Raw genomic sequence first — 27,862 nt, 5'->3', positions numbered from 1 at the left:
ACAATATGCAAGCTGCAGCAGACTCATTAAAATACAGTCCTTTAACAGAGACAGGGCTGCCAACACGTTTTATTTTGATGATATACGCATCCATGTACCGTACAAAGCCACTGTCAGGCAAAAGCAGAAGTTAACATCTAACAGCAAGCAGTTATGGAAAACTGCTAGCATGGAGATGAAGTATCCCGCTGCTGATAGCTGTCTGTGTTATATATGATGCTGGAGTGAAGCTGTTGATTCACGGGGTTAGCTGTCCTGCTGGGATGTGCAGCTGTATCACATTTGGTCTTTCAGCAAACATTTCAGTCCTTATATCTCCTCTGTAAAGACAGGGCCTCTATGTCGGGTGTCCTGGGGTCCGTCTGACAAACACCCCAATGCTACATTGTCTGTGGCTGTCATCACAGCAGATATAAATGGGTTACAAAGTGGGATTCAGTGGGACAATTTCAGGAAAAGAAGAAATGTTTCAGCTCGGCTATTTTCTTGGTTTAGCAATTCTTAGTTTGGTTTTGGTTTGCTGACATACTGTATCTAAACGATGCAGAATGATTGTATTCTGTTGATCCCTGACATGACCTGTGTCACTACCAGTAGGTCAAAGTTTTCATTATTCTTTTGAAATATCTCAGTTTACCGGAAGGTTTGGCAACCCACATTCATTTTCCCCTGAAGATGAAGCTTGTTGAAGGTGCTTTCCTGAATTTTGCTGTATGACCACCAAACCTTTTGTGTGCAAACCAGTAGTTTAGTTGCCTTAAAAGTTGGTGCAGAAATGAATATCTAATGAAGGATCATTGATCCTTTGCGTTCGGATCTACTGTTTTAATCATAGGTCAACATTTAAGTTTGTCCAGTTGTCCAATTTGCTGATCCAATCAGTAAATCCCAAAAAACCCAGACAAAACTAATGGCATTCCCATCAGTCTCAGCTTTACTGTTGTTAGTTCAAATGTCCAAATGCTTGCAATGTTAAAATGATGTTGAACATATGCAAAATATACATAATTTACATTATTGTCAAATTGTCCCATGTGTACAGTTTCTGAACCATGGAGAAAAGCTGAGCCCTCAGCTGCACAAACCTTCAATGTGATGAAACCATGCATGGTTCCAGTTTAAGGCCACAAGGTCAGCACCAAAGTCACCATCATTAATCAGGACAGAAAAAATAAGCAAGACTGTATGGGACGCATGCCACGCTGGCCTTGTTCAGTGCCAAAGACTGGTTGGTATTGGGAAGTAGTGAGGCTGGCATTGGCCGTCTTTCCAACCACAGCCATGGCAAGCCAGCACAAAGCTCAAGACCACCAGACTGATCCTGGGCTCTGTCTCCGAGAAAATCCTGCACACCAGAGTGGTCATACTTATCTATAAATCTACATGAACAGATCCAGGGTGCAGTGTTCATACGCAACTGCTGGCCTTTTGTAAATATAACCTCATTTTTGCCCACATCAGTCAAAACATTGGATAATGTTTGTTAAGGCTATGTAAGTTCTGCAAAAGCTCCATGGTAAATTTTTTGTATTTTTCACTGCTTTTGTTTTTTGATGGAACTGTGGAGGCAGCTGAAAATGAGCAGCACTTGAGTCCAAAACACATTTAAGAGTTATAAATGTGTCGTATCGGGTGGTGTGGTGTTGCATCGTGTCATATGTTGCCGCCTCATATCATAGATCATCTTTTGTTCATCATTTGTATCATTTGTTTCTAACGTACCCTCCTGTTGTGCATGAACCTAATAAGTAGCTGGATCTTAAATATCCCACTGCACAACATCAAAATACTCCAGGCTGAGGATTTGTGAATGAACCGCTTTGTTCATCTGTGGTTAAGGCTGCACCACAACAATGATTTTTGAGTCATCTTTCCAGTTAAAAGTCATCAGCTAGTTGATCAAGTCAGAGGGGAAGTCATTCATTCATACTTTCTGCTGATAGCGGATGAGGTTTTTTTCTGATGAGATCCAAAGCCACAACAATAGTAGGGACATCTGGGCCACACATGTGCCATCTTCTTTTGTGTACAGATCAGCGATGGCTAGCTTGCAGAGTGTTTACAGTGCAGAGCCAAATGTCAGATTCACCTTGGTTCTGTGAAGTCAAACCTGTTGAGAGAAAAAGTGTTTGACTGCTCCATCAAGATGTTAAATTTTTCACTTTCATCTTGGCTCAAAATGCAAGAAAGTTCAAGTTAAAAGGAACGTGCAAGCTACACTGTAAAATTTCCTGCATGGAGCCAGAGAGTTATGAGATATGTGAGGAAAAAAAAAAGCGAGAAACACACCTGCTTGAAACTGCTGATTGAGGGGAAATGTGTTCCTGTCCGCTCCAGTGATCTTTGCCAAAAGATGGTCATTACAGCAGGGACCACCTACCCCTGTGAGAGAGATGTGAACAGGGCGAGGCTCTGTTTGGACCAACAGAAAGATTGAACATATCCTATCAGCTGCTGCTTCCACAAAACATGCCTGGCTCTAACTTTAGTCCTTTTCAACCTGATTTCATTACAGCTATATTCACATGACTCCTCTGAATGATTATTACTGCATGTTAAAGTTGGTTTCAGTGTGTGCTACCAATCCAAGGAAAAGCAACAAAACACGTTGTGTTTCATGAATCTTTTATCTCATAAAGTCATCAGGTTCCAGGTGCAGGAGAGCCTGAAGAGGATATGATGTAACACGTTCAGGCTCCTCTCTGCTTTCTGTGTTAGTATTGTGGGTCATGGCAGGAGTCCTTTCCTGTTCGAGGGTGTCAGCCACCCAACGGGATGATGAGGATACCATCCAGGACACTCTTGGGAGGACATTAAAGGCTAGACACAAGTGAGGACATGAGAGAGGCCACAGACATGGCAGAGAGTGTTTGCTTTGCTGTGGATGTGAGCTGTGTGAGGATCTGTCTGTATATTTTTCTTTTTATGGTGACTGGTTGGAACAAGACTTGGTAGAGGAACCCCCAACATGGGGTCACCACGCTGCTGCCCCAAGAATATCAGGGAGAAACATGTAAACAATCTGTATTTTTAACTATGCCTTTCAAGCACGTGACCTTTTGCGTCTGCCAATTTTCTGAACACATGACCTTACAGATTTGTTTACTTGATGAGGAAGATGACTCACTCTCTTTCAGTAATTTCAAAGACTAGACTAATGGGTGGTTTATGCTTTAAGCAAGAAATCACACGTTTTTTTTCCCCCTTCAGAGCACGTAAGTCAAAGATAAAAGAGTCATGTGGCGCATGCAAAACAAAGAATTTATTTGTGCTTTACAGATTTGAATGGATGCATGAAAGTAAAACATAAAGCTGGAGACTCTGATTAAGATCAAACAGAGTGGAAGGCTTGTTGCTGTGAACTTTAGACATAAAGTCAGTAAAAGAAAAAAAACATATTCCTTACATATTGGGCATTGATTTGTTTTGAACTATAGGCAAACCTGAAGAACATGATAGAAGACCCTGTCTGTTAAATCCACTGGAAACCCACAAAAACACTCCTTATTCAGGGTACCTTCTGCCATTACACTGTCATGATGATCAGGCTGGCTGTCGAGATGTTGCATCCGCTTCTTTGCTTTTTGCTTTATGAGGTGGAATCCCCCTACTTTTTAAAGCTGTCCAATACAGGCCACTGTCATCATTTCAGGGCCAACTGCTCCACGAGAACATACACATCTTGCTAGATATCAAACATTCTCAATGAACTTGCGGTCAAGATATTTTCCATTCAGTGAGATCTAGTTGCAGCCGTTAAAGAATGCAACAGCAAGATGTCTGTGGCAAAGCAAAAATTAAATCAGCAAAGAATTTCCAATGAGGTTTTGCATGGAAGTACACTTCCAAGTACATACAGTATGTATTAGTTATGTTTCCAATATTTAAAAAAATCATAGACACGCTGTAGTTAGTGAACAGAAAAACCTTAAATTCTTTTGCAATGCTTTTGTAAAGCTCCAAAATGACATAAATACAGCTGTTACTGAATGCAACTTAAAGAGATCCTGGAGGTTTGTGACACAAAGATAAAGCTTTTTTCTGTTTAGATTTGTGATTAACAGCATCCAGGTTGCCTCCAGATGTGGCTTGGACTCAGATGCACACAAAGTCAATTTTTTGATCAACTCACCCATAAAAACAGTGACCCGACACAACACTATCCATTATCATAAGTGATGACGCAGTGATCGAATAAGTAGATCTGACTCCTTGCTGCAAACACTGAATCATTCTTTTATGCTAAATGGTGGACAGATGGCTGCGCCTTCTGCAAACAATCACAGCCAAAAAGTACTTAATGACACATCACACACGATCGACTGGAACGAGGAAAACAACAAGGTGGCAGGAAGCAGTAGTAGGCCTCACAGGAAATCAACCACCACAGTTTCTAATATTGGCTTGGTCTTTTCTGGATTTTATCACCGGCAGCATCTGTCTTTGCTGTTTTTTTTATTTAGAACATTAACAAATCTGTTTGTTTTCAGAGAAACACTTAAAATATTCTTGATCAGTCCTCAAAAAACAAACGGAAACTTGCCTGTTTATGAATATGGAGTACACCATTCCTTTCCATTCCCAATTTGCCCATTATGAAATCTCCAGCAAATCTTGGTAGAGAACAAAATGTGCAAAATTTTAAGCCAAAATTCTGCTCAGAAAAATATTTAAAACATTCCAGGCAAAAAAGACTTATATCATGGTCTGACACGCTATTCTTATTATATGACTTCCCTGATTGATATCTGTGGGTATTTTATCATAATGGATCAAGTAACTAAGTAAAAGCAGTTGAAGGACATTTAATGGCTTTATGGTTTCCTTAAACAACCATTCCAATCATCATGTACTATTTTTTCAGACGTCATACTGTTGTATTAATTTAGTTATTTACCTCTTCTTCAGATAAACTGTTATAGGATTTTCCGTAAAATAAAGGAGGCTGGGTAGGCTGCACGAAGAGCACTTATCAGACTTAATCCTCTCTGTAATGACAAGTTGATGAAGTGCAACCTTTTCATGCTTTCATTTTTATTTCATTATATCACTGGTGCTTTGAATTTTAACATTTTGTCTTAAAAAACACACCAAAGCTCTGACTCACTGCAGTCTTATCTTTAGATTGTGGAGTATAATTAAATTAAAGGGCTGCTCTTGTTGTTGGCTGATTGATGTAATTCAGGTGCTAAAAAAAGCTGCTTTTTGAAAAGTACTGTACACATGTATCCAACTAGGAAATATACCTCATGCTATTTGTTTATTGGCCTCCTACCTGCTGTATGTCAGACAAAATAATTTTAATGAGAAAACGGCTCATCAAATTCTGGGTCTACATTTTTGTCTGAGTATCAAAAATATTCGGCCTGTGGCTTTAGAAAATAAAAAACAATGTTACAGATAAGCTATCTTACCAAGTTCAAATAAACAAACTCTCTTGAGCTCAGCTACACGTAGCATTCTGTCTGAAGACTCTTACATGGTACACAGAGGTACTTTACACCTTCTTCAGTTGCACATTGCTGACATATACTTTTAAAAAGTTTTGCTTGGGAAACATATGAGAATATTAGTAGACAGTAGCCTATTCCCTTCATAGAATATTTTTACATTATTTATATTCGTACTTTTCCCTTGTAAGCCTACTTTTATTTATTATTCTCAACCGCTGATGGGAAAATAAAAGGCCAGTGGCTTAGATTATCATCTAGTTGCTGGTTTACATTCCTTGCTCTGCTGGAAAAATAAATTTAAGCAAGTGAATGATGACCATTGTCTTAAACGCCCTTGGGCAAGGCATTTAGCCCAAACCAAGGCTGTACTTGGAGGGTGTTGGTGTGTTGGTGTGAATGTGCAGACTGTGCGAGTGTAAAGTACATAGAACACTAAAAAATAAATAAAACAGTACACCACAAACATGTTAGGCCTAAGTGAACTTCTACTTTATAAATAAATGAAAAAATATAAAAAGAATACTTCTGTCTTACCCAACAGCATAATTGAATGCATCTATTCCACATGATAGCATCTTTCACATAGTTTTCTCCCAGGACTGATAGGAATGATGTTCAGTAGGTGACTGTTGGGTCATGTACGTAGATGCGTTGCTCATGATGCCATGTGAAGTCACGAGGATCAGTAGGATAAGTAAACTCACCTCTTCTGGCACTTGAGGCTGTTTAGCAGCATGTCTGTCTGCGGGCTTATTAAAACTTGGCTCCCTAATGAACATTCGCCCTTGAGGCCTGCTGAGTGCTTAGTGCTGCTCAGGAGACGGGGCTCTGGACACACGGGGCCTCTCTTCCTGCTCCCCATGGAGCGCTCCAGTATAAAAACTCAGCTGTACAGGCAGGCTGTAGTGGAGTCATATAAACACTTTTACATTACAGTGAACTGGAATGTTAACAAAAGACAGTCCGCAGAATAAATTCAGTGGTTCCTCCTCCGTGTTTTATTTTTGGGGAAATTCATTTTGCGAGCTGATGGGGAGAGCAGCTCTCCATTTGACTGTTCCTTGTTTATGGTTTTGTCTTTGTCATTTTGTCATCTTTGCCTCGGGTGATTTAAAGCCTACTGCCGCGGCATGGGAGAGTAGGAGGAAAAGGGCTTTCCACATGGGCTGACTGAGACCTTGCAACTATGCCATGACTTCACACTCCACTGTGAACATTTATCATGCGTGTGTTTGTATGTGAACACTGGATAAAGTTGAGTATGGTGTGGGCTTGTAGACAATGTTGCACAACAGTTCCCTCAGGGGTGTGATTTACGAGCTGGGCAGTGACGGGAGACATGAAGGAACTAAGGCCTGTGTAACAGACTTTAAATCCCAATCGGAATCTATCTATGAGCTAAGAATCTATTTCATGGAACTTCTGTCTTTCTGGCTTAAACAAAAAAAAAGCTCAAAGTTCAAAGAGATTTCCCAAAAAGTGCCATGATGAATGGAGCAGTTCGACCTAACATCTGTTGGAGGCCTCGCCGTCTGTCTGCCCGGGGGGGAGGGGGGGGGGGGGGCTCTTGAAGACAGGTCAACGCAGTCAGAGACGCTTCCTCCCTGAGCCTCACACGCTTATTCTTCCCCTCAGTCCTGTCCCATGGCCATAACAAGGTTTCATTGATGGGACTGAAGTTTTGTCTTTGTTGAACGCTGCTGTTGCTGTTACCCTATTGACCCTGGCGCTGGAGGGATCCCCACCCAACACTGGCGAGTGATAATTAGCGAAGGCCTATGGCAGAGAACACTTTGAAGTCATCTTGGCTAATTGTGTGTCATCCCTCTTTTCGTTGAAGCATGCTCATGCTTAAGGGGACCTATGTTATGGTTTGTTCTGACTAAATGGACTATGGGGAAAAGGTTTAATGGATTGAAAAATAACAAATTTATCATGGTTAATAGGAAGCTATTCAGGTCAAATTGACCTCATGCGGGGGGTTAAATCGCATCATAACTTTCTGGCACTCGACCTTCACTGTTAATTGGGGGCAGAGAAGAAGATTTTTCATTCATCTAACTGTTGCTGAAGAGAGCACATGATTCTCTGCTCACAGCTTACCAAGCATGAGGCCGGTCCAGCGGGAACAGCAGACATGAACATGACATGAAACCGAATGCTACATACAGGCAGGAGAGCACTGCTTGAAAACACAGCTTGTAATTAGCAAGCATACCAAATTGATTGAATTCACGTCGGAGGCTGGGAAGCACGTGTCATCAGTGAGTCAAGCAAGCAGCATATTTGGTTTATGCATCACCCATTCCCAGCAGCAAATATAAACACAGTCTAACCTGGATTACTCAACAGGCTGCAGCCTTGTATCAAAACAAGTGACTAATTGTTAATACTTTCCTTTATCCTGTGTGTGGTCAGACTGTGGAGAGGGCAGCGTACGGGTGAAATGAAAAGTGTTGTATAGTGTTGGAAGATCAAAGTTTTGTGGCATTACAGTATACTGTTAAAAAAACAAAACAAATCCTACTTGTAAGCCCACACACAGAATTGTGATTTAAGTCAACAAAATGATGTATCCTAGTGTGAAAACATGTTTAAAGAAAGAAAAATAATAACTACAGAGGTAAATGAAAGTCAAACTTTTTGAGATGATGTGTGAGCCAATATTTTTACAGGCCCTCGTTCAATCATAAAACCACAGTTTTTTTTTTTTAGATCTGCATATTTCTCATTAAAGCTTCATAAAAAAGGAGGAATTAGAGCCAATAGGTTTTGGGCTTGCTAAAAGCTGGATTTTCTTTTTTTAGACAGGGGGGACTTCATTAAGTCCTTTTTTCTTTCCGGCATCATGTTTAAAAATGGCACTCAACAAATGTAGTCTAAAAGTCTAACTACCTTTTAAAGAGTCATCTGCAGATTGGTGCCAGAATGTTGGCATGTCTTTAATGACGCCTGTCTCACTTTTGCCCCTCTGCATCCTTCATGTTGTTTGTTATGGAGCTGTGTTTAATAGAGCCATCGGCTAGTACGTTTTTTTTCCCCCTGCTGTGTTAGGGAGGGAGAGGGGTGTAGAGTAATTGGAGCAGATATCCACATCTATCCTCTTGGTAAAGCTGCCTAATGTGGAAAAAGCCTAACCTGGATTTTTCCATGGTTGGTTGGTGGAGACACTGTGAGCAGGGACTAAAGCTGTGAAGTGTGCAGCCATATATCTTTTCTTTAGGACAAATAGAATCTGACCTGGAGGCATGGAAGCTAAATCACAGCCAGGAAGAGCTGACGGGAATAAAAGGATTGAGCCTTGGATGGCAGCTAGAGAGGCAATCAAAAGGTGAGAGGAAATGTAAAGGGAAGGGAGAGAAAATAGGGAGGAGGAAGTAAGCTTCCCTCCTTCTAGTGTTTCTTTTGTCAACTTGTCCAAGATCCACAGAAAACATATACCCTGAATTTACAAGAATACATGGCATGAGGCATGACATCTAAGCCTGTCCGTTCCAACACCACAGCCACAGTTATTCTGAGATTGATGTCATGCGATAGTGGATGTTTTAGGTAACATCTGGCTATAACTCCAAGGCCCTCGTCTTTATAATTCTGTTCTTTCTGCAATGTTCCGACCTAATTGGCTGCCAGCATGATCCACCCTTTGAATCATCTCCAGTGGCATTTGTCACGCAGCAATGTGACATCACTTTGTGTATTGTTAGAAGGACACACGATTTGATCACACTTCAAGAGACAGACGGGCTGCACCACAAAATTTAAGGCTGAAGTGGGGGATTTAGAAAAATTTACAGAACTGAGTGGTAGATTTTCTCAGAGGCCAGAGGTGAAATTATTAGCCAGTGTGTATTTCAACATCCCACCAGAGACTGCCATCAATGACAAAATTTTAATGTGATAAACGACAACCATAAATCCTAATAAATCCACAGGAATCTGCCTCTTTGAATAATTCCCATGGTCAAACAAATTTCACTTTGAGGAAAAGAAATGAAAAGTCAAGATCAGATTTTTTGGTGAGAATGTAATGTGGCTCCTGGATCCCATTTCAAATAGCAGAGATAGTTTTGTCGGATAAACAGGCTCGATAAAATATAACAAATGAGATAATTATTTTACTTTAAGCTTATTAAACTCATTGATAGAAACAGGAGGGCAGCATCTGCTTCTCTTTAAGTCTTTTCAAAGTGTCACTTTTAGAAACCAGCATCCACCCAATTGTGTTTCTGGGTCTACTTTTTGAACAATGGAGAATTTATCAGAGAATGCCTATAGAACCAAAGCACCAGCTTAACAGGAGAGAGCCACAATTCAGAACTGCATTCATAGCTTTGCATCTTAGCTAACTTATAGGAAAACTACTGTTGAACTTTTGTAATTCATTATGTGTTGACAAAAACATAAATGAATCTTTTCAGAAGGCTGTCCTTTGTTTTCTCATCTTATTCTGACCCAAACTGCTCCCATATATCAAGCCTTTCACAATGCAGATTGTCACAGTGGTATTGTTGTTTGCTGATGAAGGGAGATGTCGATCCAAATTTAAAGAGCTACCCCAACACAGCCCTGAGATATAGTCTAAACAACAAAATATGCTATTTTTGAACTATAGGACTCCAATACTTATTAATTTTTTTTTCACTTAAATATTTGTAGGTGTCACAAACAGAGGAGAAGACCCAAACGCACAACTCTGAGGTAAAAGCAAAATCAATATCCATTTATTAACAAGCAGGGTTCGGTACACGGTGATCAGTCAGTCCAAGCAGAAGTACAAAAGCAGCTGGCAGAAATTAGGGTCAAAAAACAAAGCTGGTTCAGAGTCAGAAGGCTAGACAAAAAGTGCTGATAACACTGCTATGATGAGACAAGACGAACTGGCAAGGAGTGAGGGGAAACACAGACACGTATATACTGAAAGGGGGTGGAGTTAACAAGACACAGGTGAGACACATCAGGTAATCAGCAGAGTGGAAAAACACTGGGGAGAAGGACATGCAGCCAACAGACCTGACAGAAAAGGGAGGTGGAGTTAACAAGACACAGGTGAGACACATCAGGTAATCAGACAGGAGGGAAACAAGGAACAAAGAGCACAAGACCAGAAAACAAGACATGATGAGAAAACAGGAACAAACTAAACCTTAAACCAGGGGATGTGACAGTAGGTGTTTCATGATATTCTGAATTTGCTCTCATATACCACTTTAAACAAAATGTTCACTTTCCAGGGCCTAAAATCTAACACCCAAAAACATTAAGCCCTATAAAGCGTCAGAATTAAACCTTTCGTTTGACCTTTGTTTACTCTTAAGAACATATTCATCACATCCCTCTCTCACACAGTAAATCAACTAAATCTATTGGACTTTATTTGTTTTTCAAGTATGACCTTTATCACGTGGCTTGTCTTCATTTTATGCAACTTGCAAATGGTTGCTTATTGTACTGCTATACGACTCCATATATTGCTGACTTTTCTGTAACATGCTCGTATAACAATTTCTGTACCGCAGCCAGCACCGCTTGTCCTCAGGGGCAGCTTTTCAAAACAGTGCAAAAGGGTGATTTGTAAAGGGAAGTACTTAATCTAATCTATGCAACAGCTTTCTAACAGATTTCTTGACATCCCAGGCAGCTTAAAGCCTTTGTTAAGTTAACAGCTCACGCCCTTAAATGAATGAGCCAATCACTCAGCCGTGAAGTAATACTGGGTGGATGTATTGCCAGCGCTATGACATGCGTCAGAAATGTAGCCAATGTATAGTTTGTCAGACTTGAACATATTTTTGGATTGTTACCATATTTGCAAGTATACACAGAGTTGATTAATTTTCCCTTTCTTTGAATCTAGAGTATTACTTTGAAGCATACAGTACAAGTCTCACAAAACCCATATAAAGGGAAACGAGTATGAATATCATGAAAGGCAAAGTGGAAGTGCCTGTCTTAAATACCACCCATGTGACCTACTTCTATTACACAACTGACAGCACCTCATTCATACATGCTGGGAAAGACCCTTTAGTCTTTGGCCTAAGCACATTACATTTATCCCCCTCTATCTTTGACTGTTTCCACTGGTTGCCCGAATGCCTGTTTTATGCACTTTGCTAAATCTGTTATGCAGCGCGATGGAGGTCTTCTAATAATATAACTTCAACGGAAAAGCTGGCATGTTCAATGAAAGAAAGCTACATTAATAAAGCACATGATTTCATCTTTTATGGAGCTAATCACTGCCAAACGAACCTCCCTTTTCAGGTTTTCCCACAGGTCCTCAGTGCTGCCCTGAGAGAACAATGTCAGTATTATGTTAGCTCCTGGGCAAAAAGGAAGGAGAGCTGAGGGCTTTGAAACAAATGGCAAAAGGTAGCTAGCGAAAGAGATTGACGTTCCTTGTTCGTGCTCTCCATTGAAAGTCATCACAGAGAGCGATTCACATGGATCACTTAAAATTCTGGTTGCGAGGCGAAGAATACGCTGTTGATACTTGCTTGTAATGAAAGCCCTACATTCTGGGTGTAATGATACTGTTTGGCTTTCTAATGGGTACACTTGAACTCTGACCCTCCGCTCACTCAACAGTGTCAAGGCAGTCACTTCATCTAAATGGATGCAAATGTGTTTCTCATGGGATGTTCATGCTAACAGGTAAACATGTGGGGTTGGTTCCTATTGATACAGTTCTTCAGCGGTGGTGCCAAAAGTAAGAGCAGGTTTTATTCAAAGACAGACATTGTTACTGCCGGATTTTGTTCGAAGCAAATTAAGTGTCATAATTGGAAGAGTTTTAAACTTTCTAACTGGAATAAATTCACGGAAAATACTGTAACCGTAACATTTTGATAATGTGCAATGTGCACCTTTCAAGGGTGATATACATTGATGGACACGCCATTAAATTGTCTTTTCCAGAATAAAATTGCTCGTGGCATTTGGAATCCATCGGCAACGATCGAAAGAAATTGTGCTCTAAATTTTTTTTTTTTTTTTCATGTTAGACTTGAAGCATATCTCTTGAATACATTCGAAAAGTTTTAACTTCAACCTCCGTCCATTCGAATGCATCTTATGTAAGTTCAGCTCCCTCAGAACATTTGCCCCTACAGTTATGTCATGAAAATTATCTAAGAAATCGGTCAATTAAAAGGACCAAGTAGTCCAGAGCCAAATCAAATCCAACTTGAGCTGTATGGATCACGCATATACTGTACATACAAAATGTTTGCTTCAGTAAAATTACATGTCTCGGGTATTGTTATTGTTACTATGGCCCTATGAAACTGTGCAATGTAACGCTGTTATATTTCTGCTTTGCATTTGAAAGATGATAGGAGTGGCTGGGTTGTCATGCCAGAGCATTCAAAGGAGTCTTTGTGTAGAAGCGTCGGTCAAAGCCAGAGACATCCTCCTGGTATTTATTCTAGAGTTCCTCCAGATGCTGCAAATTGTATCAAATTGAGCCCGTTAAGGCTTACTTTCATAACAGCTGCCCTGTACATCTTCAGTGTTTCCGAAGCAGGGTTATTTATTTGTGCCTTTTTGGATAAAAAGACAACAGAACACAAGAAGGGAGAGACGTCTTAACTGTTTGTAAAGTAATAAATTATTCATATCCTTCTAAATTTGTTATTTAAAAATATAAGGAAGTACAAAGAGGTAATTACCAAAATGTTATGAATGAAAGGGTAAAAAAGCTTATTTTTGGATTTAGTGAATCAGTGGCTTCATTTAAGCCCACACGAAATGAAGCTGGCCAATTACACACAGAGACCAAACAATGTTATGTCATTGCAACTTCAGGGTCCGCCCTACATCACCTTAACATGAAAACACTTTTACACTGCCCGCACTGGCATCGCTTTCAAGGACACGCCCACCTGGAAGCTCACACAGAACTGGCCAATTGGAGTAAAGAGGGCATGTGGTGGCCCTAAAGAGACAGCAGCTGAAATGTACCGTTTCAGGCATGAAGCCAGTATAATATAAATAAGGAGGTTTATGAGTGACACATCACGTAACCTACTTAATAGGTGCCCAAGAATGGCATAATTAATGGTGAAAGTTGGTATAATAGAGCTTCTTTAACGGTTATAATTTACAGTTCTGCAATACATCATATGAACGGAACGTTTATGTTCAGATGTTTTTAAAGCAGCTTTAAGACTCCTTTCCCACATGTCATTCCCACTGTCTCATCCCTGGCTTGTCTTGTCTTGGAGACTGTAGTCTGCTTTATGTTCAGCTTAATTGCACCTCCCAACAAGATGTTTGTTGTTTAACAGTGTGTAATTAAGTGTATTTAATTTCATGTGTAAAATACAATAAAACCTGTTGGGGTTCATCTTTGATTTAAAAAAAAAAAAAAAAAAAAAAAAAAAAAAAAAAGGGGAACCAGGCATTTAAACATACAGTATGGCCTACAAAATAATACAGCACTAAATGAAGTAAATTCTTGACCTGGCTTCAGACAGCTGTTCACTCACTCACAAAGGTCACTTAGCAGGGAACTCTTTTTGGATGTGTCTGTGCATGTCCTGATCACCTTCAAGGCTTCACGTTTTGAAGGGCTATGATCTAAAATCATTGACACCGGCCAGGCTGTGGGCCTGGGCCTGGGGGAGGAGGGATTCTGCTGGACAGTCATAAGACAAATGTGGCCAGCTTCTTTTCTCTAATTAGATTTCTCATGGGCTGCAAGATGAGCTGTAATCAGCTGTGGCACCCAGCCCAAGTCTGCACACAGGCATGATGTTTCCTTGTAAATCTGAGAGAAAAGAGGGCAACGCTGTCCTCTCAGTGTTCATATAGTAACCATTTTTTCATGTGTTTTTGTTATGAAAATCCCCTTTAAGAGGTTTGTATATCCCAGCTCTGATGGGAAAGAGAATGAATGGGCAAACTACTGTCTTCATCTCTGCTGCTGTGTATTTTGGATTGCAGTCATGTGAGTGGTTGGTGCTCAGGGACCAGTCATGAGAGAAATGGGCGCACATCTTTGTGGGTTGAACAGAGGAAGAAGCCAACTCTCCTCGGGTTGTTTTAAGATCTTAAGGAAGAGGAGAAATGTGTTGTTTCCAGACAGTCAGAAGGAAAGTGATGATGCAGCATGGATGAGAGTGGGAGATGAATGGGATTTGTTACATAACCTGACCAGTTTTCCAAGATTTCAGATAGAGTTTTAACAGAGAGCTTTAAATTGCTTTAGAGTAAATTCAAAGTGTACTAACTTATTGCTTGTATGTTGTGATTATTTGACAAAGTGCTATCACTAAAATAGGATGAGCTGACCTTGCACTCGTTGATGTATATAAGCATAATAGAGGATGCATTTACTTTAAATATTCCAGCAATCAGTGCTGCAAGGTCTAAGATAAAAACATCTGGATTTTAAATTTCCATGATATTGTAGTAGCCTGTCAAGTCAAATCTAGAACGAAGCTAATTATTCACGCAGCTGTATTCATGATCATTCCAAATAATCCTGCATACAGGAATCATATAAAAAGAAGCGCAGTAACATGATGTAACTTGGCAGAGAAAGTGCGTGTGGGCACATGGACCGAGCGGTGCGGCGAGTGAAGCAACAACACAGCCGACAAGGGGGAGTTTCTTCTTGCAAAGCGCATGCAATCCCTACAAAAATTCCCGGTGACTTCAGATCCAAGGAGGTGGTGATATTCATGGGAGCACGAATCAAACTCTCTCACTTTGGAGTAGGAGAACAGCTTCAGCAGTCCTGCAGCCAGCACGCTGCTGCTCTCTTTGCGCCTCTTGTTTAACATAAACTAAAACAGATGGAATAATGTTTGCTTGAAATAACATTTTTTTCAGCGCTGGTAGGAGGAAAGTTGAGAGTTACTTAGTTTTTGGACCAAAGTCAGGTGCTAATTTAACAACCAGAAGACATACTGCATGCACAAAGTCTTACCTGGGCATTATGAAGAGGTATCCAGGCTATTTTCATTCATGGGAGAGGATGCCTTCTTGTTGAACTCTTGCAGGCTAATCGCAGATATTGTTTAATTTGTGATTTCTTAGTTGTTCCCGTAAAAACTGTTACTCAGTCTGCAAATTTACGCGGTACTTTCAAAAGTTTGCATGCTCAAAATGGACCGTTCAGGATTCGCTGTTTTAATTCTTTTGACTATTGCGCTGGTGCAAATTGGTGAAAGTAAAAAGGACACAACAGGTGGGAGGAAAGAGGGTGCGGGGGCCGGCTGGCCGGTCTGGGACCAGAAGCAGTCCCGAGAGGGGAGTCAAGGTCAGTCACCAAGAGGACCAAAGGGCAGTGCATCCACCGGACCATCTGGTGAACCTTCTCCACCCTTAAGGACACTGGTGCGATTACCCAGGGGAGCATCTTCAAACGGGGATAGCAGGCTCATGTCCGCAGCAGCGCCGGTTCATTCTGCTAGCTCCTCCTGGGAAGAGCTCGTCTCTGCACCGCGGGATGGTGCGCTGCGCACCGCGAGGCACCCGGTCAGCCAGCAGCACAGAACCAAAGTGAACCGCAGGCAAAACAGCAAGTCCGGCTCATCCAGCACAAGAAGACTTACAGGGTAAGAGTAACAGCCAAGTGCTCTGCAGTCCACTATTACAACGTTTCACTTTGCCTTATCCATGTGTTTAATTTATTCCGAGATCTGACTGAGCTCTAGGCTCATTTTAAATAATGTGTGTGACCTATTTTACAGTATAAAGCCATGTGGTTTACTGTAAAGTAGTGGTGGCCCACTTTAGCAGAACCTCACTTCTTGTAAAACAAACCACGAGATGATGTAACAGTATCACCCACAGAAAATGGCTCCATAAATATATAAAACTAGCTGGATGTAAAGTGCATTCAAATAAGTAGAACTTCTACTCCAACTAATTATGAATGACTGTTATATTGATTTTGTCATTAGGGTCATGGCAGGACATGGAGTGATTGCTCAGGTTAAACCCTGTCCTGATTACTAGTCTGATAGTTGAAGCATAAAATGAGCACCAAACATATATAAATGGTTGAACTTCATCTGAACTAATTTGAGACTAATGCAACGCTGTGTTATCACCATTTCCTCCCATTACTTCACATTACACTATATTTAATTCATAGTAGGAGAGTAGCTGCAGTGACTACTTCAATGTGTGTGCCCCAGTTTTTTGCTGTTGCCCGTGGCCATGTTTTGTAGTGGCTCATATGGAATCTTGGCTGCTGGTGAACATTTGCGAATTTTCTTAGTGATCAGAAACACCTGTTTCTCAGATGGCCCTCTCTCAGTGCTGCAAATCACTTCTTTTTTTTTGTCTCTGCTAAACTCCAACCAGGACGATGGGTTGTTTCCATATTAGAGCCCCTTTCTGTTTGTTAAATGAACCCTTGTGCATCAAGTCCTGTTTGTTCAAAAGGGACAAAGCATGATACACATTGGAGGGGAGAATGTTTACATAACAATCAGAGAGGGATTTGAATGGCTCAACCAGGGTTGAAATCCCAATGAATTATCTCTTTTGTGTGTCATTCGAGGGCCTCTTACCTTTAGGAAATTGATTGTTTATACGGCCAATTTACGGCCCTAACAAACACGAGGAGGATTCAGCCAGGCTGGTTGACACCTGTCTTAAGCTGAAGAGGATTTAATGACCATACATTTCAGTTCATTCTACAAATCTCTCATCCACGTGCCAGCCTATGATATGCTTTTTTGTTGAGATGGCTCTAAGATGTGGGACCCTGAAACCAAACCCTGACCCATTAACAGCTGAGACAAAATGATTGACAGAGACGTCAAGGAAATGTAATGACGTATTGAAAAAGTGCACATGTAATATCATTCAGCATGAACATGCCCTGATATCATACCTCCAAAAGCAGCTTCTTCCAACAAATCCATCAACTAGACTAGGCAGTCTCACTGATGCATGTCTATATAAAGCCACTCATAAAGCAAATAGCTGGATCCAACATGCTTTATTTCAGCATGGGCTGAATGCCTTGCTCGACATTGCCAAAAAAACATGCTCCAGTGTTGAATGAATGAGCTTCTTTGAGTTGAAAAGAAACGTAAAGGTGGAGTAACATAAATTGTGCGGGAACATTACCTTGTTGTCGTCTGCTCTGTGATTTTAACACTTTGATTCATTAGCTTCAGATGAATCATCCGCTACTTGTTAGAGAAAGTGCTTTCATGACACATTTCCTCTTGGAGTTCCCAGTAAGCGCACTCCTTTTACTGCACCCTGAGGCTCTGGCAGCGCTCTGTTCACTTCACTCTCCTTTACATTGTTGACTCAGAATGACTGTGTGTCTGTTTTCATGCACCTGTCAGATGTGTGACAGATGCCGAGAGCTTAAAGGTGAAATAATACTCCTTTGCCTCGTGTTGGGGTTTAGATAAAAATATAACTACAGGTATAGGTGTGAACATGATTTTATCTGTGTTTTAACCTGAGGCGTTATTCTTGTGTTGGATAGGTTTCTCCATTACATGCATGCGTTATGAAATTTGGATGGGATGACTTGAGGTTTTTGGCACGAGCCTGGCGTGATGTGTTTGATTTATGACAAAGCTAAGCCTGCCAGAGGGCCCAAACAACTGCATGTTATCCCTGTGACGCCTCAGTAAGACTCGCACTATCTAATGAGTGCAATCCTACTGAGGTCAATGAGTCAATTTCTTTTATCTTCTCGAATCACCGTGAGTCAGACATCCACTTACTGTAATATCTTGTGAAAAGATGATGGGGCACAGAGCCATGGCACCGCGTTGACTTGTGCCCCGAAGTTGCTCTTGCGGTCTGGTGCCTTTTCATCTTTCTCACTGCAGAAATTGGCCTGCGCTGCAAGTGCGGATTAAAGAGTGCAAAGAATCCAGTTATTACTGTTAAAAACTTGTCATCTCTCATTTGCTCAGTGATTTATAGAAGATGCAGGGTGCTTTTCATGTCCCGTGTGTTTCGCATAATCCCTTCAAGGCTCAGATAACTTTATTTGTTTTTGCTCTGGATTTTTCGCCTAATAGAAAATGGGACTTGAGGGTCCATATTCCGATAGGGTGTCGTGACTTACCCTGACATTTTTTTTTTATTGAATAAAATGCAATTATAGCAAATCTCTAAGGTGTCCGTTTCGATAGGCCAGCCACATCAGGATGATCTGAAATTATTTCAGCCTTTGCAATCAGATCAGCTCGTCATGCAATGGTCTCAAGCCTTCCACCTTCAATGTTATTGCTCAAAGATTATGCCAAGATACATGCTCTCGTTGTCTATTTCACTCTGGCTTCTGTGTGTGTTCTTCCTTTGTACAGGCCTAATGTCTGTGGAGGTCAGCAGTGCTGCTCAGGCTGGGCTTTGGCCCCTGGAACTAATCGCTGCATAAAACGTAAGTACAAATGCTTCTCTTCCTGTGATAATTATATGTATTTGTATCCTTTTTTCATCCATCTTTCATCTCTTAGCTCAAAAGACAACAGTTCCTATTTCAAACGCAGGGCTTTGTGTCGTATTTTAGCACACTGACATACATGATTAGAGCTCTGCAGACAGAGAGGCTTTACAAACTTATGCACACAGTCTGAAAACTAACAAAGTAAATGGCGACTAATGACCATCCTGTCAAGTGGAATTGCCCAGTGAAAGTTTTCCGAACATATTATTGGCCTCATGGTTATGTTCATCATGTGGTGTTTGCCTTTTCTTTTCATGTGCGCTCCTCACATGAAAATCACCACCATTTTGCATTCGGCTTTTTTTTTGACACAAGAAAGCCCCTAATTATGGGTGGGACGGCCTCTTCATTTATTTTACCACAGCTGTGTTAAATATCTTACCATGCTAAAAACATTAAAAGCAGAATAAAAGACTCCAGCTTTGGATCAATAATCAGCCATTTCTTATACTCGGAATCTTTACAGCATGTCTTTAACTTGTTAAATCTGCAGACGTAGAAACTGGGCTAGTATGTTAGAGTCTTAACATTGACCTATAAGGGGCCCAGTTGGCTGCAGCTTACACCAGATTTACTCTTGCATGTCAGGTTTCAATTTCATGTTTATGACCACTATTGTTTGCAGCAGTCTGAAATAACACATTGGAATGGGAGCTTTTTAGATAGAGTTATCTTTACATTTTACGAGTGCTGTAAAAGCAGTAGTAGCTGGCATTCAAGCACTTGAAAAGACTTCTATCTGCCGTCAATCAATCTTTACTTATTTCTGTTTACTCTTTTCTCAGTTCTCTTCTAATTATCTCCCAAGCACACATGCAAACAAAGTTAGCACACATTGCAGCCACCAGATTACACAACAAGCTGATTGGACCCAGCAGCCTTCAATATTCCTTCCCTCCTGCCCAATGTAAAGCACTCCTCCAATTTTTTTCTCAAGTCCCAGCTAAAGACACACTTACCGAGGTGTAAATTACACCTAACACAGAGCTGCAGTTACCCAAATAATAAGGGTAAATACTCTGAATCTGCCAGAAAGTAACAGGTCCAGTCTAACACTGCTATGTTAAACAAGTAGGACAGTGCATCTGAGCAGACTGAGGGTCCGTCCAACCATCTGGACCCTCTTACAGCTTGGCCCTAACCCAGGTCTGACTAGAGGCTGTGCTATCATCAGCTGAGCGAAGCCCCACTGCCGGCAAATTGCCAACACAAAGGCCCCAGACTGGAGCTGAGACTGGTAGCCCCCACATAAGACCTCCATGGAGGAAAGCAGGCTCAGGCTATCTTTACTCTGTTCCTGCCAGAGACCCGGGCTGCTTTATTAGGAGATGGCAGCATGAGAAAACATGTTCACAGTGGGGGAAGGAAAAGGAACAAACCTGTCTGCTGGAAGAAAAATAAAAACATAACGTGGGTGAGCTGCGTCCAGGAAATTCACGATGAAGGGATTGAGGTAATAACTAATATTAAAAGTGTCAGCTGTAGGCCTCAACTGAAGGCTAGAATTATGGCATCCTGACAATAACTCCTTGTTCAGTGGGTTGAGCTCAGAGCAAATATATGACAGGAATTGTTGTCCATGGAGTGCGCCTACATGTCTTAAGAAAAGCTCAGAAAAATGCTCTACGTCTGGGCCTCCGTGGGTCTGGTTCTAGGACGACTAATTGGTTCTTCCCAGTCCCCGAAGGGTTTGGTACTGAGTGATTCTGTTTTCAACTTTAGGATGGATTGTTTGCAGACTTGTTTGTGTATTTACGCAAATTCCATGTGCTGAAAATAGCCTAGTTGTGTGTTAAGCTATCCACAAAGAAGAACAAAATATTTCCTTTCCACTTCTGCATCATGTTTATTCCCCTCCAGCTATGTTAACCCCTGTTATTAAAGATAAAAGGTTCTTATGACCAATATAAGTTTTATTAATGACGGGCAAAAATCAAAGGTGCGTGCGTGCGTGATGTGATGGGCTGGTAAAGTGGGTCCAGGTGTGAGCCAGCTCTACTTCCATCTGTTGACTTGCAAGCTACCATACAACTAAATGAAGCATCTTGTTTCTGGGTCAGCACTTATTCCCCTCAGTGTTGAGATTCACATCTGTTCATCAAAAAGCATATTGTTCCTAAGATGAAGAGGATGCTTATTGTAGCCTCACCCACTCACAACCCAGCATAAATCCTGTCTGAGTTATACTGTAGTAGAAGACTGGAGCTGCTGGTATAGACACAGGAACTAACGACACATTCATTTGGATGAGAGTTCAATGCCTAAATTATCACAAACCTTTTACAAACTCTTGCACTTATTTTCATATAATTGAATACTACGCTTCACCAGTAGATCAACAGCAATCATAAACATGCCACCAATGGTTGACTGTGGGAATGTTGTACACATGACAGTAATTATAAAAAAGGGAAAAACACTATGTTAGCTTGGTGAAATCTGTCCTATAGGTTTTGTTTTGGGGATGCCCATAGTAATCTGTTTCCAAAACAGTTTTGTCTTTGCTTTCGAATTAGGAAGAAAGTTTGAATTTTTGCAAGGTTTAGGATAAATACAGTGACCCCCCAATTAGATGATATGCACATCTGTGTAGAATGACTGTTTTGTTTACAAGATTTTCTGACAAAAAAACCCCCAAAAACTTTTAAAGCCAGTGTTTCTGGAAATTATGTTCATATTTGATCTGTTCTTTTTTTGTATCTGCTTTCAGAGGCTTATCTATTATCTCTACCCCTTTGACTGTAGGTTTCACTCAAACTGTATGTAAATGAAGGACGAGTCACACAGAGAGCTAAATGAGCTTCTGGCAAGCCATTTGATAGTCAGCTAAGATAATAGCGTAAAGCCATGCGAGGAGCTCTGTGAAGTTTTAATACATTTCTACACAGTGGTGTCATCTGACTGCTAAAATGTTCTCCACTATCATGCTGACATTTAGAAAGTAGGCTTTTAACCATGATAACCACAAGCACTAAACACAAAGCACAGCTAAGCCTGCCGGATTGTTTAATAAATATATTTATGCTGAGATAAAGATGAGGGAAGAGCCAACATATGGCAGTTGATCTTCAGCTGGACTTAAAGGTCTTATACGTTCTTCAATCCTAAATGTTGTATTCAATAGTTACGTCTTAGTTATGCACAAATTTCAACGCATTCAATCTATTTGTTGTCGATCTAAATAAATGTGGACTGGAAAGTCTTGGAGGTCTGCAGCCAGGCTGTCTTGGGAAAAAGTCTGCAGTCTAACTTTGCTGCTCATGTGAATAAAAATAAATGCTACATGTTAGCATAGCTCCTACTGGCAGGGTCACTGTACAGTATATCAGAGTTATGTAGCGTTGCTCTGGCTCCTCCAGATGACATGGCTGTTTTTGTAATTGGATTAATGGCATGGTTTACCACACACAGAGTGAATGTACGGGACTATATAGAGCACTTCAGATGGGTGAAAGGCTCCCTGTGGCACAGACAGGAACTGGCTTTACTGGCTTTTACCTGAGCTTATAGAGCTCCCTGGAGTGCAGGCGTTCAGATTCTGCTGTGGAATTCATTTCACCACACTATACATCACTTGTTTTTTTTAAACCCTGAGCACGTGGTAGGCTACATATGGCAACATGCTGCAAGAAAAGCCAACAGTGAACAGATAAATCCTCGAAGAAAAAAAGCACACAGATGGCCCTTGATTTTAAACGGTTGCTGTCTTAGAGAAATGTAGATGAAAGGCGCATCATTCACATGGATGAATACAGTTGTTTTCAGTCTCTTAAGCAGTTGGTGATTGACACAGAGAGACGCGGCAAAGAGGAGTTTCTTTTTGATTGCCTTCCAGCTTTCTTTGGCCTGCTGTGCTGCTCAGGGCCCCATCCCAATGAGAAAAAAAAACTATTTATGCAGAAAGTCTCTCTCTTTCTTTATCTCCCCTCTGCATACATCTGCCATCGCAAGGTAACTGTCCCTCTCTTTCCAAACAAAAGATACACCATCAAGCACGTCTCCCTAATGTCATCATGACCCCGGTGAAGTTTGAGCAGGATTGAAGCACGCCAGGCTTGAGAGATAGCAATGTTAGTCATTTTAAGCTCTTTTTAATGAGAAATTTTCACGGATGTCAAATCCACCAAAAATGTGGATTCAATAACAATAGTGTGATAGCAAAAGTATAAAATGTTGCCTTTTGACCTCATTTCACACTATTTGCACTCAATCTTGTTTGTGAAACGCTTTTTAACAGTCTACCTTTCTCCAACTTCATGGCGCAAAGCAGCTGGCAAAGTACCATGGACAAACACATGTGATGATTTTCTGACCTCCAAACCATCACAAAATATGACGTTTGCTGTCTTCTCCTAATAAAATCCTTCTCTGTTTGCTTTTTGTAAACCTTCCTGACACACAACAGATTATCTGCATATATCTGATCTTACTGTAACGGTACTGTGCCGTTGTCCTCTGTGTTCAGATAATAAATCCTCTTCAGGATGTCGGCTTTAATATCTGCACATCAATAGAACCGTGATAATTGCTCTTATCTACATGAGTCACATGTTTGTGTTTTCAATGGTAGCAAAGAGATTTGTCACGCACAAGAAGTGTTTGAAACTGCATTGTTTGGGGCTTACGGCATTTACACTGTAAGGCATAGTATTAAACATACAGCTGGAGGTCATGAACTAGAGTCAAGCACATGACTTGCACACCATGACCCACTGGCTCACCAGGACATGAGTAGCTCTGCTCATGTCTGTTGACATGATGAGTCAGCATCCTGTGTAAAAAAAGAGATGCAGTATAGGTATGATGCATTTTATGATAAATCAGAGAATCTCACTTATTCAATCATGCATTGCCTTCATTCTGCAGCATCCATCAAAGAGTTCACTTTGGAGAAGGAAAGGACCAAACACTGATAAAAACCAAGACTTCCCAGCAGCACGCTCGGTTTTTACAAGAACAGGAGGAGGTTTCAAAATGTTTTAGGTTTTTTTTTTTTTTTGTGACGTCTATGAGCCGGGGTGGAAACCACCGCGGCACAGACAGCCGCAGAGTCTTCGTCAGCTTTATATGTCAAGTGAGGATTTGTAGGGGTCGCACAGTTCAGAGTAAAGGGGCATAACTCACTTTTGGCAGTCCTGAAGAGAGTTATGGGTCATTAGACAGATCTTGTAATCAATATACACCCCATGATCCCAGAACCCGTCATTAACACGCCCGCTGGACAGCTCGCTCTCCGTTTGTCTTCACAAACCAGGAGTGCTACTTTCTAGGCACCAGCTGGTGTGTCTGTTTGTAAGTTGCAATTGGGTCCTGTTGCAGGCTCCTGCGCCACATGTTTCTGTAATTGCTACCATAGATGAAAGTGTGGTGAAAATGAAGAATTACTCAACGTCTGGACCCTAGACGTCTTTCTGTAGAATTTCTCTCTTGTTTATTTGCACTTCTTTGTTCATGAGCTGTTATAATGCAGAAAAATGAAGAAATAAGTAGAACAAACTTGGCCCCGTTGAAAAGTATTCGTCAATATTTGCTCCTCCATTTTCATGACACAAAAATACTCCCTTAGATCCTTAAACAGGAAGCCTAGAGCAAAAAATGTGCTTGCTAAAAGCAACAATTACAACAAACACCCGCCTCCTTCAGTCACACACGCTCGCTGAGCCACAGTGTTGTTAGAGCAGCCCATACTTCACCATATATCACAGCACCCTCCTGCTTAAAGACCATATGGAAGTTGTTGGGATCTGATCCCTCAGGAAGATGGGGTTTTTGGCTTTGCGACGAACACCACGTCTCACAGAGTCAGCTTTTCAAGTTGCGGGCACACGCCCCCACATCCAGATATCCTCCACAGAGCGACCGAGCATGTGGCTCATTAGAGGCTGAAGGTTGGAGTCAGAGGGGTGTGGTGGAGGCACACTATAGTGCGGTTTAAAATAATGTACACAGTGTCATGGGTCAGCCGTAGGTTAACAAAATCCCCCCACAGAGCCGAGGTGGCTTTGGAGAATAAAGCTCCTACTACTGTATCCGACCAAAAAACCCACACTGTGATTGAAAAATGTGCATTTCGAACAGATGCAACTTAATCTGGTGAAATATTACCCTTGTAAGATTTACCACTTTGAGAAAATGAAGGATCAGTCCAACAGCGCAAGCTCCCGCCTTTCTGTATCTGATTAGCACAACAGAGAGGTTAGTCTCTGAACTTTAGTAACAGCAGTTATTTTGTAGACAGGCAAAGTTAGCGCTTGGCAAGCCTGAGATGAAAGCACTTGTACTGGCAATCATGTGGAAATCACATGTTGTAGGCAGATCAACACTCACTTGAAGTGATTAGCATTAAGAAGCAATTGTATTAACTGCTCAATAGACCAATTTTTACTTCCTCAGTGAATAGTAAGTCTGGTTAGAGGCAACTTTTTTAAAGCTTGTCTTTTCCTGCTGCTTCCCACAATCTTCACCACTTGAACTGTTTTATTAGATCTGTCAGGTTAGGTGGTGACTCCAAAAGAGGAGAAGCTCATGCTGTCATCACAGGAGGTTTACCAGACCTCGTCTTCAGTCACAAGATTCTTAGACTTGTCAGTCATGCTCTGCAGTTTTGTGCAAAATTGTTTTTTGCAATTTTTTTAAAGAACACAATTTGAACTGATTCAAGGCTTTAGTTTCCTTCATGCTTGTACATTCAATCAGTCTGCCTTGAGTTTTCACACAATTTCCTTAACTTTATCTACTAAAATAGTATAAAAAAATGGCCACATTGCTGCATCCAGTTAAAGGTCACATGATGTACCAATAATATCACATGCAATTTTATCTATTCCCCAACTTCCTGTCCCTCAGTTACAGGGTTTAAAAAGATTCCTAATCCGACCTTTTCAGCTCCCGGCCTCTAAATCTCATAATGGCGCATAATGTGCTCAGCTTGTAAGGGGTCCAAGATTGTTGCGATTATGCTTTCACTATCAACATTATTTTCAAAATGTCAAGTTACCTTTGGCAGCACTGTTGACCTGTGTAAAGTGAGAGATTTCACTGCATCTTAAAGAAATGTCACATATTGGTTTCAGGCTGCCCCCCTGGATGAATGAAAGGACTGTAAAGATTTGATGGGTTTTGTTACCCTGACGCAGAGAGAGAGGGGAAGGTGGATCTCTGGTGGATTGTAATGGACTAGAAATGAGCCCTATGTTGGAAACGAAAGTCCGGGGGGGGGGGGGGGGGGACTTTCCTTGAAGGACCCAATGTGCAAACCTGCGCTTATAAATGTAACTCGCGAGTGAAATAAACACAATACCAACTTTAATGCCTTGATTTGCTTTAAATAGCTACATAACTACACTTGGATTGCCTCATATTCAATCAAGAGCTCCGACAATGGGAATAATCTTGTTTTATAGTTTGTATAAGTAGAAAAGTACTAATGTGTTTGTCTGGATCAGCATGTTTGTTTGGATGGTTCAATGCCTCCAACAACATTCTATTAGCGTCCGCTTTTCAGATGACTGGATCCAAACACAAACTCCAGAAACTTGGCCAGTGTGTCTAAGTCATAATTAAAACTGAAGTGGTAATGCCAGGAATGTTTGTTATTTCTCCTCTTTAATTTCCGATGGATTGTCATTTAATTTTTACTTGCCCAAAGTAATAATTGCTGCGCATATTTGCAAAATGGATGGAATGTGAGGCAATTAGTTTTAATGATGTGAAGACAAATCTGCATGACAGCAATTACTGTGACAATGTGTTCAACAGCCCAGAGGCAGGGCCCAGAGACAACACAGACAAGCAGTGACAGTGTGCGCTATGGCCACGCTACAGGCTTCATGTGGGGCAACATGCCAGGACCTGATCCACTGACCTGTTCTCTCTATTGTCTGCACAGGCGACATGTTTGTCTGGTGTCATTTCTGTCCCTCAAGTCACACGTGACAGGAATGAACACATATCCAATCGTAAGCCAGCCGGCAATCTCCATTATTTGTTAGTTTTCCGCCCTGTGCTGGTTCTCTTTCTCTTTAGACTGTTTATTTAGAGTATGTAGTTTAACACATTACCAAGTTCTCCCCTACAGCATTATGTCACTGGAAGTTTAGCCTATTGGATCAACTTCTTTATCCCTAAACTTGAGGTTAAACAGATTCAGGACAGGGGGTGGCACCAAGCCAGTTTGAACTTTAGTTAGATGATGTATTTAAGACCTCGCCATACAGAACTCGTGCGATTCTTTTTTTTATCCCATGATGGAAAACTCACATCACATACAAAGTTATACAAATCCATGACCACCCTCTTTAAATGTGTATATTCCATCCAAAAAAAGGGCTATATTTTCCTACGGGTCGTTTAAACAAAATGCTTGAGTGATAAAATTGATAAATTTGCTTCAACCCAAAGCAAGCAATGATTGTCTGATACTTAATCTCCCTCAATTTGTTTTTCTTATCATACAATAGGATGATGATGCATATTCAAGTTTTAATTAGATTGGAAAACTTATTTTGTGTTATGTCTGTTGAAATAGAAGATACATTTCATACAAATGTTGTTCCCTCCCTTTCACTCAATTCTAAAAGAAACATTAAGTGGCTCCAGAGTCTGAGCTGTATCACAATAACAGGAAATGTGCAGCAGGTAGAGCACTGTTCGCACCAAGTGGGCCCTTCTCAAACTGCCAGCACTCCTCACTGCCAAGTGCCATGGCAGGGTTCCTGCCTGCAAACTGTCAGTGTCCACAGCATCTGTGTCAATAGCATTCCGTAGCCGTGTTGACAGAGCACCGCTGTTTGCTTTAGCCACCACAGACCAGTGGCCAGATTTACTGTTTAAGGACAACGCCATAAATCCCAAAGGGCTGTCTATAACATACATTCGTGCCACAAGATCGTGAGCTCGTTTACTTTAAATTGCATGCCGCTGGTCTTTCAGTGCTCGAGTATCTTGGCTGTGATGGGAGTAGGGG

General features: G+C 41.1%; 1 protein-coding gene across 1 annotated transcript in view; it reads left to right on the top strand.

Annotated features, from left to right (window-relative positions):
- Nucleotides 1-15,067: 15,067 nt before the first annotated feature.
- The window catches only part of LOC306840365 (latent-transforming growth factor beta-binding protein 2-like), an 87,968-nt gene continuing 75,173 nt past the window's right edge, over nt 15,068-27,862 (top strand). Inside the window, exons 1-2 of the mRNA XM_079369597.1 lie at nt 15,068-16,021; nt 18,758-18,831. Of these exons, the coding sequence (XP_079225723.1) occupies nt 15,561-16,021; nt 18,758-18,831 (535 nt within the window). The 5' untranslated portion in view covers nt 15,068-15,560. The remainder of the gene's footprint in view (nt 16,022-18,757; nt 18,832-27,862) is intronic.

Source organism: Symphodus melops (genome assembly GCF_947650265.1).
Source record: "Symphodus melops genome assembly, chromosome: 19".
In the NCBI taxonomy this organism is placed as follows: Eukaryota; Metazoa; Chordata; class Actinopteri; order Labriformes; family Labridae; genus Symphodus; species Symphodus melops.
This window is presented reverse-complemented; position numbering and strand designations above follow the sequence as displayed.